Here is a 14,229-nt window from a genome sequence, read left to right on the forward strand (position 1 = left end):
GGAAAAAAATGCAGAAGAGGATGCATCAGAAGAAATGAAGAAATGGCATGAGAATGTTTTCTCTTAGTGTCTTTTAAATACTAGGTTAGTGCGAAAGTGATTTCTGCCATTTAAAAACCACAATCACTTTCACACTAATAGCTCCTGAATAAGACCTGTCAGTGTCCTTTAGTCTAAGGTGATGAGAAATCCATGTTACCAATATAGAAACCAAACTCTAAGCCAAGATCACATAAAGAGAAGAAAAAGTACAACTTCTGATAATTCCTCTTTGAGAGGCATGACAGCAGAGCTCAGGGATCTTCTTGCATTTCTACAGAAGATGCACTGGCTGCCCTGGGTTTGTATCTTTCACAACAAAGGGTCTTTCCCAAGCACAGACCAGAGGTCAGGAGAGGACTGTCAATCCAGTTTGCACTGAAATAGGCATTAGCTGCCTCTAAATTATAAATTATCTCAGCCATCCCTTGTCCTTAGGATTAGTAATTAATGAAATGCTAAGAAAACTGATGAAAAGATACAACTGTTTCTTAAAGAGATTCAGACAAATTTACTATGGGTTTACTTTTCCTAATTAATAAAGACTTTTACATCATAGAAAGCATTACCTTCCTTAGGTTTCACAATTGGTTTTTCCTTAGGTGGAATAAATGCTTTGTTTCTTTCCTCTTGTCTCTTACTGATGGCTTCTGCTTGTTTAGCCTACATTAATAAATAAAAAATACATCAGTTAAATGTATTTATAGTTAAATAATTCAAGTATCTATGAACTTTGCTATTAATGTGAGCCAGACATAAAATGCCTTACCTTTATTGCTTCCATTTTCTGCCGCTTCTTCTGATTTGCCTTCAAAAAGTATTCACCACTAGCCAATTCTTTATCAATCTGTTGAAAATGGTATTTACAATTATATCAGAAATAATGTAGAGGAGAAGTCATGTCCTAAGCAAGTCACAATATCCTTAGGGTAAAAACAATGGGGTCAAACTCTGATTTATTAATAAAAATGGTAGTGACATAAAGGAAACAGAGTCTAAGCTGAGGGGAATACACACACAAAAGTGTGGAGGTAGGAAAGCACCTCCATGGAATACAACCCAGAGTAGTTCAGGGATATGGCATGGAAGGTCACTGATTCAGAAAAGTGTGAGAAGAAACTGGAGAGAGTGTTGTGGGGAAAATTTGAAGAAGCTTCAATGGCAGACAAAGTAGGAGTGATAAGATTTAGAAGTGACTGTAGGTTTCTGAGAAGACTGAAAAGACCAAAGCACAATTTTAATGGAGAGGAATGAAGAACAGATGAGAGCCTGGAATAAAGGTAGTGGCATGCAGAATAAAAGCCAGAACTATCAGGAATTGGTGACTAATTAGCAAAAGCAACAGCCTGTTCATTCAATATACAGCCAACATGTAAAATGTGTATAACCGACCTGTCTCCCACTTATATAGCATTATTATATCTAAGGCACTATTCTAAGCTCTTTATAATTACTCATTTAATCCTCATTAACAATTCTTTAAGATAGGTATTATCATTACTCCCACTTTAGGTATGGGGAAACTTAAGTATGGATGGGATAAATAACTCGCCCAGTCACATTATGAATAAGTATAAGAACAAGTCAATCGAGACATCACTGTTTCAAGAAGCTTACACAGCTACGGAAGAAAGATAAGTCAATTACTACAAGAAAGGGCCATAAGAAATAAGGCAGGTGTTACAGAAGCATGGTTTAATGACTGCATCACTCCACTTTCCCCCTAACTACTATCAATTTCCTCCATGATCCAACACTTCCATTGTTGTTTTCACTATGATCATCATTTTCCCCATCAATCACAACTCTTCCCTGAAAGACTCCAACCATGGTTGTGGAAAAAAGAGATGTAGAAAGCAATGAGTTCACATGCTGAGCAGAAGTAGAAAGGGAAGGCTTTAGGATATAGCCAAGGAAGGGAATAATGAAGCAAGAACCCCCAGGAGATAGGTGAAGATGGAATTCAAAGAACACAGAAAAGGCTGATGCAGGTGGAAGAAAACCCATACGTGAGAGAAGAGGAAACAGAAAGGGGTTCTTATCTGGTGGTCTCAAATATTTCAATAAAATACAATGTCATATGCTAAACATGGGAGGGCACTGAGAGAATTAAGAGGAAACATGAATTCTGAATGAAATTAATCCAAAGATAAAACTTTCTCTAACTTAATTTGGTAGCCACGTTGCAAGGAAGAAGTCAAGTTTTTAGACTGATCCAAGTTTTAGAGCTTTGCTGAGAAGGTGGGACAGAAGTAAAAAGGGGCATGAATCAAAACAATGATGTGCAAGAACAAAATGGAAACTGGTCATGATGGGAAAGGAAATGAAGCAGAAGACACTTGACAAAAGGAATCATAACTTAGAAAAACGGTGGGTGTTAAAATTTACAATTTAAAATTTCAGAACTAGAACAATCAGAGCACACAGTCACAATAATGTTGCCAAATCAGAGAAAAGAGTATTGTAGACTAAATTGTTGAACTTTTATCCGTGGAACATTTACAGTGGCTACAGGGTCACAAACCTCCTGGATGCAGTTTATAATCAATGTGAAGGCCCCACTGCACACCTCCATGCACTCAGCTCAAAATATGCCTATTTATATTTACCCTCAGTTTCTTATAGCTCTGCACACACACATTATATATATATACACATATCCCACCTGAAGTACCTTCAATAAAGTTTCTGACCAAATTCATACCTTCATATGAAGTTCAACGTTTAGTACTAACCTGACTTTCTGGTTGTGGTGGTGGGAATGGCGTATATTCTTTCTTAACAGTTTTTTTCTTTGGTTCTTTGCGTTTATTCACATTTTTATGTTTGAACTGCGGCAAAAATCTCTCCCAACTTTGTGATCGTAATTCAGAATCTTTTGCCAACTCTCTCTTAATCATTAAGCTCTTTAGTCATGCAACAAAGTAAAAATTTTTACTTTCCAAAGTCACACATTTGTCAGACATTATAAATATTGCTTCTATAAATAATAAAAGAAACAGTTCCTAGTTTCTTTGGTGAAATTAAACCAATTACATAAGCAAAAAGGTAAGTTATCACAAACATGTATAATTATTAGAAAACCATTAGAAATTTAATTATAAAATGCAGAATTGTTAAAATGAGACAAAAATAAAACTGAATTTTCAACCATTATTTCATTAAAACATTTAAAATGCAACTTATAAAAGCAGGGAGGGCTCTTAATTAGCTGATGTTCCCTGCAAGCAGGAAGTTTTCAGTAGCAACTGAAATATCGTAGAACAAGACAAAAGTAAACTTTCTCATGATTACAGAAAACCAGTATTTTCACATTTCCCTATTCCATTTAAATTTTAGACCTTGGAACATCAGAGGATGCAAACCAGGGATCAGACACATAGCTTTGTTTTTATCTGCAATATCCCAATGTAACTCAAAATCACTTTCCCCCTAATCTAACAGTGACTTTATAACTTAAGTTCATCAAATTGAAGTGGATTGCTCAACAAACCCATCATAAAATAGTTCTGTGTACCATGGTTACATTTCCAAGAATAATCAAACTTTGTGCACACAGGGATATAACATCTCTCTCAAAGGGGCTACAATTTGTGTGTTAAATTCATAAAAAGGTTTTAATGCAACATGAGATGTTCCAGATTTTAATAGAAAAATGCAGATTTCTGAAAGATCATATCCTTAAATACATGGATTCATAATCGAAAACTGGATTGATATGATCTACAACAGATTCTGTGAAGCTTACTTTCATTGATTACAACTATATAACATATTACAGTATCCCCTTCAGTAGTTTTCACACTGTGCTCCATAGAGAGCTTCTAAGAAGTACCTACAAAACTGGGGTAGAATTAAGTAGGCTGAAGTCTACCCCTAATTTACCCAAAATAGCTCTGCTTTATCTGTTTGTGCATTAGAATTTCATAAAACATTTAATTTCAAGAAAGGTTTCTGTAGCTAAAAGAAGTATGATAATCACTGGTACAGTTATATATAATTACCACTCACTTTAATGTTATAAATTGGATGAATATTCTTCATAGTATCTAGGACTACTTTTCTAACCTGAAATTTACAAAGAAAAATGAATTAGTCACAAGGATTTTAATGAGCTATGGAGAAGAGGATTAATACTGTAAAATATCTAATCAGGTAATGGGTACCAAATTAAATAATTTAATTAAATAATTAAGTAGTTCCTTCAACTGCTCTGAGTGGCTTCTAGATCTTTCATAAAGGCAGTCAATCTCCCTTGAATACAATACAGTTTCTCAATTACTGCTAAAATGTAGCACAGAACTAATACAATACTCTAAAGCAATGTGATTTAGGAGGAAGAGGGCTGGAATACAAGGACTGCCACTGCATACAGGAAAATCACTTTCCTGTTCCAGCTTTTCTCATTTGTAATATAAAGATAAAACCATATACCTCAAGACTCTCTTGTAAGAATTGTATTCAACATACTTAATTATTGCTCCATGAGAAAAGAGCAGACAATTTATGACAAAAAGGGCCAACAGGATTACTATTAAAGGCCCTGGAAATGAAGCACAACCTCACAAGCCAGATCCAGACAGTAATAGTATCAAAAGGAGTTAACAGAAATAGCATTTGCTCCACAGATTTTCTCACCACATTTAATTTGAGAAGTTAAAGAAAATGTTCATGAAAAGTTATTAAACATACTAAAATTCAAACAAAAGAAAATACATCTTGAAGAAAAGTTTTCAGAGTGTGACCTCTACTGGCTGTATACACTACTGCAAATAACTGGATTTTTGCTCAATTTTCCCGTCATTTGGGCATATGTAACTATATATACCATGTTGTTCATACATGCTACAGACTGAAGACCTTAATGCTCATTTAAATTTTATAGTGGGAGGAGTAACAGTGTGCAGACCATCTAATTCAGAAATGGATGTCTCCATAGTTGCCAAGGTTGGCCAAAACATGTTAGGGTCCAGATACGATGATTCCCTTGAATTATATGACACAAAAAGTATTTACTAATGGGAAATCAAAGCACATTCTAAAAAAAATACAATTATAAAGCATTATCCAATAAATTATAACCAAATTATTTGTTCTCTGCTGAAAATGAATCGAAGATAATACATAGTTCTCACCTCTTTTAAGCCACTAAAAGGTCCAATGGCTGAAACTGTGTTTCCCTGAACCATAATGTAACAATTAGTTAAGAGTTCCAATGCCTGTATCAAGAGATCAAGTTAAAATTCATTACTCTGAAAAATTATTAAGGAAGAGACTCAAGTTTTCCACTAATTAAAAAATACCTTCAATGTAGATCCTTTGGGACCAATAAGCCGTTGTCTTCGTTTTACAAATCTCTCTTTATTCCTTACTAAAGAACCTATTTTAATGATGTCACATGCAACATCATCCTGAAGAATTCGTACTGCCTTTTGCAAAAAAAAAAAAAAAAAGACATTATCAACATTTTTTACAATTACATTCATTTTCCAGGCTCATGCTATTGTTATCTAAGCACAAATATGAAAACTTGATGGTGGAAAGAGGAAAAGATGGGATGTTATAGGTTAACACTGATGCAAACAAAGCAAAGTCTCTGTAATTCCAGATTTACCTGTTCAAATGAAACACTCCTTGCTAACAGTTTTATCAGATCTCTGGCCCTAATGATGATATATGGATCAAAAGTCTTCTTTGTAGTACAAACAGTCATGCTGCCTTCGATCAGGTCCAGGGTTGCATTAACATGCTACAAAAGGAAAGAGCAAACAAGCAGTTGTCTAAAAATGAGTTTTTTAAAGATAATTATAAAGCCTCTCCTAACCAACCTATTAATTTCTGTCACCTCTCAATTCCTATCAATTACTTCCCTGAAGAAGCTAGGTAGTTAAGTATAAATAATGAATACTCAACTACTTTCACACTTTACAGACTATAAGAAACTGGAGCAATTGAAACCATTTACCGTTGGTTTTAGAATACTTTGTACCCACTGGAATATAGATTGCCTCTAATTTAAAAATTATAAATCAAACAAATGGGATCATACTTAAAATCTGACTAAGGTAAAAATGTAAAGCTATACAGCTTTCCTATTCTGGACCCAGCTCCAGTCTACCATCTGCTCCACTGGGTAAGAATTGACTTTCCCTTTCAAACTTTTCTAGCTATTTAGGGGACTAAATACAAAGTAAAAGCAAATTATCATAGTTTCAGAAAAAAGCAATGATTAGAAAACTTAAGCATTAACTTTCAACAGGAAAAAACAGATTTCAACAAAGCGAATTAAAATGCTATTTTCTCACTTGTGAGCATAATCTCAAGAATATTTCAACATAGTTAAGTGCTGAACAATTCAACATATGGTTGAGTCTCTATGAGTTTACAAAAAAAAAAAAAAAAATGAGCTCAATCCCAGATGCAGCTATAAAACACAACCTGCAGCTTGCTGAGCCACCTTCACCCACAATGGCACAACCAACTCCAGAGCAGTCCCACAGTGAGAAACACATTTTATATCACAACCTAATACATATACACACACACGCACAAAGCCAGTATCAACAAAAGATACTTTTACCATGTGATATGTCATTTTCTAAAGGCTCATTATAGCCATTAAATTGACTTCTCAATACACTAATGGGTTTCAATCCCCAGTTTGAAAAAAAAAAAAATGCAGTTATCTAGGGGCATAGCATCAGCAATAAACAAGGAAAAGTTGGACACATCCACATCTTCCGTTTAAGATGAAAGGTAATCCATTAGAAACATGACTAAGCTCAGACTGGGACAGATACATGACAACTATCATGGCCTGGAGCAGGCATACTGAAATTGGGACTTCACAGGTGAATTTCAGACAGCTGTGAAGCTCCTAAAGTATTAAAGGTATGCAAATTTTTCAAAGTAATTTATTACTCATAAAATTAAAAACAAATGAACATTAGGTAAGAAGAAAACTTACCTAAATAGTTTAAAATACTAAAGGAACCAAAGTAACCAGCTATGTTAGTGCCATTAAAAAAAAAAAAAAAAAGCATTAGCATACATACACCTAAAGGCATAAGCAAGAGCAAAGTCTCAAATAAATGTACTGATATAAGATACACATACATGTTCATTTAAGGCTTTCTGCACCAATGGCCAACACTCTTTCAAGTAAGCTTCCCTGTATTTTGGGAACAAAGTTGCAAAACTGCTCTCCTCCAAAAGTCCTCTGGGATTGTCCTCTTTGGAAAAAGCTGGTTCCTTCCAACCATCAGGAACTGTAAGGAGTTCTGATTCATCTACAGAAAGGAAAAAATTTACACATCACATTTTAACTGTCTTGGACATACACATCACATTTTAACTGTCTTTTGGACATACACATCACATTTTAACTGTCTTTTGGACACTTTATGAACATCCTATGCACATATTCACAAGCCTTCCAATACTCCTTGCATTTCCTTTTCCCCTGCTTTTTATATTATTCAAGAGTCAAAGAACATTCCTCTGTCATTATCATCAATTCTCTGTATTCAAATTATCTGTACACATTTCAGTTGCCTCATATGAAAAAGTTCCTTAAGAGCAGAAACCCTCTTCACACTAATTGGCATATGCCAGGCAGATAGTGAGTACTCCTGAAACATGTACTGCGCTACACTATCATAAAATTGAAGATTTGAATGCCATTTTGGTTAGTATTTTAAATACAATTAACCTTTCTGACTTTCCTGGAGTGTATGGAACCTGGATGTGTGTGTTTGTGTAAAACTTCTGAAAGAGGATTCTAGTTTATCTTTCAGTTAATAATCACTGGTAATTCTAGATTTTCCTAAGCATTTTGTGTGCCTTATTTCCATATGCCTTTCATCGTAACTATAAAAGGTAGAATCTGTATTATTATTCTCATTTTATAGAAGATGGTCTAAAAAGGCTAATTGACTTGCAACACAAAGCTCACTCAGCCTGGGACTCCTTTCACTACAAGAAAATGCCTCCTAAGGGCCGTAAATTATCTTCTGAATCATTTATTTAAAAAACTCTTGGTCTTGAATTTGAAGAACTCCTTAAATTCAATAGCTATACTCTAACAGTTATACTCAAAGGTATGATCCATAGACTTGCAGTATCAGCACAAACTGTAAGTCTGTCAGAAATGCAATTATTGGGCCCCACTACAGACCTACTGAATGAGAATCTCTTCGACGAGGGACAGGAGTCTGTGTTTTACCACGCTCAACAGGAGACTCTTAAGCACGGTAAAGCTTGAAAAACAGGTCGTTACCCTATGTTATCAGCCTCAGACAGGTAAACTTTCTGCTTATACTCACATCCACTTTGCTATTTCTGGTTCAAATCACAGACAATTGGCTAGTCTTCATATAAAGGATTCTCCAATGTTCTTTAAAGAACACAAATTCCACAAAAGTGATTACTTATATTATATACTTTTTTTTTTTTTTTTTTTTTTAAAAAAAAAAAAAGACAGGGCCTCGCTCTGTCACCCAGGCTGGAGTGCAATGGCTCCATCCCAGCTCACTGCAGCCTGGACCTCCTGGACTCAAGCAATCTATTCACTTGCCTCAGCCTCACAAGTAGCTGGTACTACAGGCATGTGTCATCATGTCCAGCTAATTTTTTTTTTTTTTTTTTTTTTTTTTTTTGGTAGGGAAAGGGTTTTGCCATGTTGACCAGGCTGGTCTCCTGCGCTCAAGCAATCCCCCCTCCTCAGCTTGCCAAAGTGCTGGGATTACAGGAGTGAGTCACTGCAACTGGTTACTTACAATGCTTACCTGACGAAGTCCCTATCCAATTTAAACACTTCAAAGGCTATGGATCATTTTTTTTAAAATCCCCACTACAACCTAAGGAAAAAAAACTGACAAAAGAAATACACAGGAGTTTCACAATTAAGGAAGCCTCAAAACATGTGAAAAGATATGCGACCTCATAGGTGATCAGAAAATGCAAATTAAAACTGCAACCAAATACCATTTCATACTTACCAAAATGACAGAAATTCAAAATTCAGATAACATGTATTCATACGAATGTAAGGTAATGACAACTTTCGTCCACTCCTAGTGGGAACAAAACTGACACCAGCACTTTGGAAAAAAGTTAGCATTACTTACACACATCCTACACTTCAGTGATTCCAATCCTATGTTCACAACCTAGAGAAACCCTTGAACATGTTAACCAGAAGACATGTACAAAGATGTTTTATCAGTATTGTTTATAACTGCAAGCAATTGGGAACAATCCAAATGTCCACCGATAGTAAAATGAAAAAATAAATTCGGGTATATTCATACAAGGAAACGCCACATAACAGTGAAAAGACTAAAACTACACCTGCAAGTATCACCCTGTTTGAAAAACAAAAAGCTAAATCTAAGAAGCAAGACACAGAAAAATGCATACAGTCCACTTTCATGTACATAAAATTAAAAAACAAGCTAAAATTAAGCCACTTCATGACTACAAGAGGAGGAACAGAATGCAACACAATTCAAAGTGGTTACGTCTGATACAGGAAAAGAGAATATGATCTGAGAGGTGCACGTAAGGGTTTGAGGGGTATGGTAATGCTCTATTTTACTTAGTCTGAATGCTAGTTTCTTGCATGGTTTTATTAAACTCTACATAAGTTGTATCCTCTGCTATGTAAGTTACATAATCATTTAATGAGCAACAACAAAGAAACCTTGAATACTTTCCCAATGCATCTAAATTGAGAGTTCAATGTTTTTAACACTTCCTATAAGCCTGGTTGAACAGAACCCCAGGCTATTTCTGACTTCTCTATCATTCACACTGAAGAAAACGGGTAAAACCAGACTACAACGCAGGAGTTAACAATTAAAAGGTAACACAACCTAAAGAGTAAGGGCTGTGTCGTCTAATATTTTAGTATCTGACAAACAGGAATTGATAATCTTTCAAAATGTCTTTACTGACAAACTAGAGCTAAGGACATGTCGGATAGCTCCTTTCCCCATACTTCACCCCATTATCAGGGTCCACTCCTGTATATCACGACTACTTATTCCCACCTCACCCTATTCCTCATTCCGTCAGTGACTTTCAGCCACCTGCAGGCTACAAGGTTCTGGGTCGCCCTAGGCATTTTCTTAATACTCATTCTTTTACAGAAGACGTAATCCGCAACAGCTTCGCTTTGGGGACCCTTTAGCAAAAGCAATGAATTAGGAACACCTGGGTGGCACCATATCGGCCAGTCGTTCCTGTGGGCCCAGCCAAAATCTTATCAGCGATTATTCAGGTACTCAACTACACAGTACAGGCTCCAGGTGGTTTTATAAGTTCACAAGCAACGAAAGAAAAAAACATCGCAACTCAACGTACACAAACCCCAAGCTTCGGTTCCCACATAACATCACCTTGGTTCTCCGGCTTCGGCTTCTGGTTACGAAATTCACTTTTTCCAGCCCCTTTTTCTGGCCGCTCCAGCAACGGAGACGCCATTTTCAAGCTGCTTCCGGTGGCTCCGGAAATGAAACTGTTCTTAAACCCTACCGGCTAAAACGTCTACCCTCAAAATGAGTTCCGCGGAACTCAGACGAGGAGATCTGCGCAGTCTCCATGCGTACGTGCGGTAAGCCCGCGCTTTTACACACCATAGCTTCTCCTACGTGGCCAATGAAGAGCCGGAGACTTTCTCCCAGTATGCACTGCAACCATGGCGTTTGCGTACTGGGACTTGTAGTTTAGCAGGTGGTATAGGCAAATTGGATACTGTTTTATCCGTAGTTTCCTCGTGGCCTCACGGTCTAACCGGGACCATCGGACAGCGGAGTGCTACCAACCTGTCATTGATGTCATTCATTCTTTCGATAAATATTTATATGTTGGACGAATATGCGCTAGATGTTGGGAGGAAGTACAAATATGAGAATACGATGTATATTGGGCCTCCACTGCAAGAAGTGACAGGAATAGCTACTATTTATTGTGAGACTGCTTTGTTTCAGCACTTTATTTACATTATTTCTAATTTTAAAAACAATGACAAAAGTAAACTTTTCATAGTTGTTTCTGATGGTAATCTTCCCAAGTGTTGGTATTTCTCTAAGTCAGAGGGATGGTAATTCAACATCCTGACGTTTCTGAAGTATTTCAACTAGCCTAAGATTTCTCAAAATCTCTGAACTCCTTTTCTACCCCCAACATTACATGAGGCTAAGATGTGTGGAGAGGTTCATCACTAACTACAAATAACTACACTTTTAGAAGTATAAAAGTTCTTCAACATGCCAAATGCAAGATTTTTTTTAATTTTGATTTTATTGCTTGCATTTCTAAAATTTTCTGCAGCAAATAGGGAAAGTCTTTGATAGGTTAAATTCCTTGCATTAATAAAATACACGTTTGTCTGATAAATCCACTCTCGTGTATCTTATACAAAAATTTAGGTTTTCATATATGAGATCCAGGTATGAAACAGATTGTTACATATGGATAGAAGAACCCACGACAGAGGGGTTTTTTGCTTTTATCCTGTGCGTTTTATAGATGACAGGGATTTTATCTCTGTTCTTTTAATTTCCTCAAAAAATGATAAATCCCTAAAATAGAACAAATAGCAGCAGGTGAAAGTTATAAAGTGAGGAGTACACCTCATGAAGCAGGTTTTTATCATTCTTATTTTAAGTAACTCAATCACTAATAAGTGGAAGGCCCGTCTTCAAGTTCAGGCAGTTTGACCTAGCAGCTTCAGGGGGCTACTATTCATTAGGAGCTTCAAATGTGTTAGAAAGAGGGCTGATAGGGATTAAGGGGAGGGAATAGTCTAGAAATAATATTTGTGTTATAGCCCTTTATTTTATAGCAAAATTTTCTACATAGGCTTTTCTTCCCATTTACGTGTATATTTTTAATCTTAGTATTGCTATTATTTGAGGAATATTGAGAATATGATGGAGATGGGAAAACGAAAACCCACCCATCCTTTTCTTGGCACTATTGAGTCTGTTTGTAAAACCCAACCTTTTAATTACCATACTATGCAAAGCCCACAGTTCATCTGTCCCTTTTTGAAATTTTTACATTTTTTTCCAAATCATTACTGAAAGGAGTGTAAAAAACATAGATAATAATTGAGTTCTAAGATTCTCTAAGGTCCTCTAGACCTCCTTTTATAGATGACACCACACTAAAACTGTCTTGTCTGCTTTCCAAAGGAAAAGATTCATCAGGCTCCTACAATAAGTTATTTCAGTATTAAATGATTCTTTCCCTTCCCTAACTCAAAAGCCCCCACGTTGTCCACCAACTGAGTATACAATATAAAAACAATATATGATTGGAAGTTAAGTGAATTTTTTTAAGTCTGTTACTTGCGTTCCAGAAGCCGATAATCTAACACAAGTTATATCACAGGAATAGGGAGTTATCTTACATATAGGATATAAAAGCTTTTACTAAAAAATAAATCCTGCAACAAAAATCACAAATTAATTTAAAAATATTAATTATAATGACTATTAATCATATACTGAAGGGTATATATAATTATACAGTACTTTTTCCTCTGTGATAATATGAGATAAAAATACAGCAAGACACTAATTTGATGCTAGTAGTTATAAGAAGTAATGTATAAAAATTAAATGAATAGAAAATTGCGTAAGACTGAGAGGCTGAAGCTTTTCCTTAGTACACATACATTTTTTTTTCAGTTTTAAAACAGACTCTGATGCTTAAATACCGTTACTCATTAACTGAATTTTCATATTTTGGCTTGACAAGCAGGAATAGCACATATATATACTTACTAAAAATTAAAATTGACAGTCAAATTGAATGAGAAATGTTTCAACAGTTTGCTTAGACTATGTTTTAAGCAATTTTGAAGAAAAATTTTAAAATAAACGTGGTATGGAATAAATAAATTCCGAAATTAATTCGACTAGTTCTTCTAAGAATTAAACATTGTAACCAATATTACATATAAATAGTTTAGACTTTTAAAACCACTAAACAATTGTTTCCACATGTGGGAACAATTTGCTCTAGATTCCTTACTTTGGAAAAGAGCAGATCTAATTTCAACATCTTCCAAAAATTCATTAGAATTGAAAGAACATTTGATTTTAAATAAATATTGAATAATAACTAAAAATTATAAATATTTATTGAATACATATTGAAAATAAATATTGAAAAATCTCCTAAAATCACCTTAGAAGACTATAAACTCAAAAGTGATTATCAAAATGACAGTGTCCAAATTTTCATCTCAATTTCAATGATTCACTGATTATAAATTATTCAAAATAATAATTTAAAATTTAAAATGATGAGGAATAGTATTAAAAAAATAAAGGATATAAAAGAGGGCAAAATATTAGCAAAACATGTAATGGGTTGATTACAATAATATTCAAGGTGATAAAAAGATGTAAGCAATTCAATCGAAAAATGAGGAAAGGCCGAGCGCGGTGGCTTACACCTGTAATCCCAGCATTTTGGGAGGCCGAGGTGGGCAGATCACGAGTTCAGGAGATTGAGGCCATTCTGGCTAACACGGTGAAACCCTGTCTCTACTAAAAATTCAAAAAATTAGTGGGGCATGGTGGCACGCACCTGTAGTCTCAGCTACTAGGGAGGCTGAGGCAGGAGAATCACTTGAATCCAAGAGACAGAGGTTGCAGTGAGCCGAGATCATGCCACTGCACTCCAGCCTGGGTGACACAGCAAGACTGCATCTCAAAAAAAAAAAAAAAAAAAAAGAGAAAAACGGAAAATATATTAGTAGATATTTGTGATGGTTAATTTTAAGTGTTAACTTGACTGGGTAATATTGTCCTGATATTTGTTCCTACATTATTATGGATGTTTCTGTGAGAGTACTTCCAGATGAGATTAACATTTAAATCAGTGAACTTTGAGTAAGGTAGATTGTCCTCTATACTGTGGGTGGTCCTCATCCAATCAGTTGAAGACCTGAATAGAACAAAAACATTGACCTCCCCTGAGAAAGAAGAATTGTGCAGCAGAGGTCCCTTGGACTTGAATTGTAGCATTGTCTTGTCTTTGTCTCCAGCCTGCCAGCCTACCCTGCAGATTTTGGACTCACCAGCCTCCATAATCATGTGAGCCAATTTTTTAAAATAAATAAAAATAAATTTCACACACACATACACACACACACACACACACACACACACA

General features: G+C 35.5%; 1 protein-coding gene across 1 annotated transcript in view; it reads right to left on the minus strand.

Annotated features, from left to right (window-relative positions):
- KRR1 (KRR1 small subunit processome component homolog) overlaps positions 1-10,749 on the minus strand; it is a 15,257-nt gene extending 4,508 nt beyond the window's left edge. Inside the window, exons 1-9 of the mRNA XM_054443308.2 lie at positions 10,440-10,749; positions 7,156-7,328; positions 5,654-5,788; positions 5,343-5,468; positions 5,175-5,258; positions 4,051-4,107; positions 2,775-2,945; positions 809-886; positions 609-702 (exon numbers count right to left, since the gene is read on the minus strand). Coding sequence (XP_054299283.1) covers positions 609-702; positions 809-886; positions 2,775-2,945; positions 4,051-4,107; positions 5,175-5,258; positions 5,343-5,468; positions 5,654-5,788; positions 7,156-7,328; positions 10,440-10,524 — 1,003 coding nt within the window. The 5' untranslated portion in view covers positions 10,525-10,749. The remainder of the gene's footprint in view (positions 1-608; positions 703-808; positions 887-2,774; positions 2,946-4,050; positions 4,108-5,174; positions 5,259-5,342; positions 5,469-5,653; positions 5,789-7,155; positions 7,329-10,439) is intronic.
- Positions 10,750-14,229: the final 3,480 nt, after the last annotated feature.

The sequence above is a fragment of the Pongo pygmaeus genome, chromosome 10 (assembly GCF_028885625.2).
Source record: "Pongo pygmaeus isolate AG05252 chromosome 10, NHGRI_mPonPyg2-v2.0_pri, whole genome shotgun sequence".
Taxonomy (NCBI): Eukaryota; Metazoa; Chordata; class Mammalia; order Primates; family Hominidae; genus Pongo; species Pongo pygmaeus.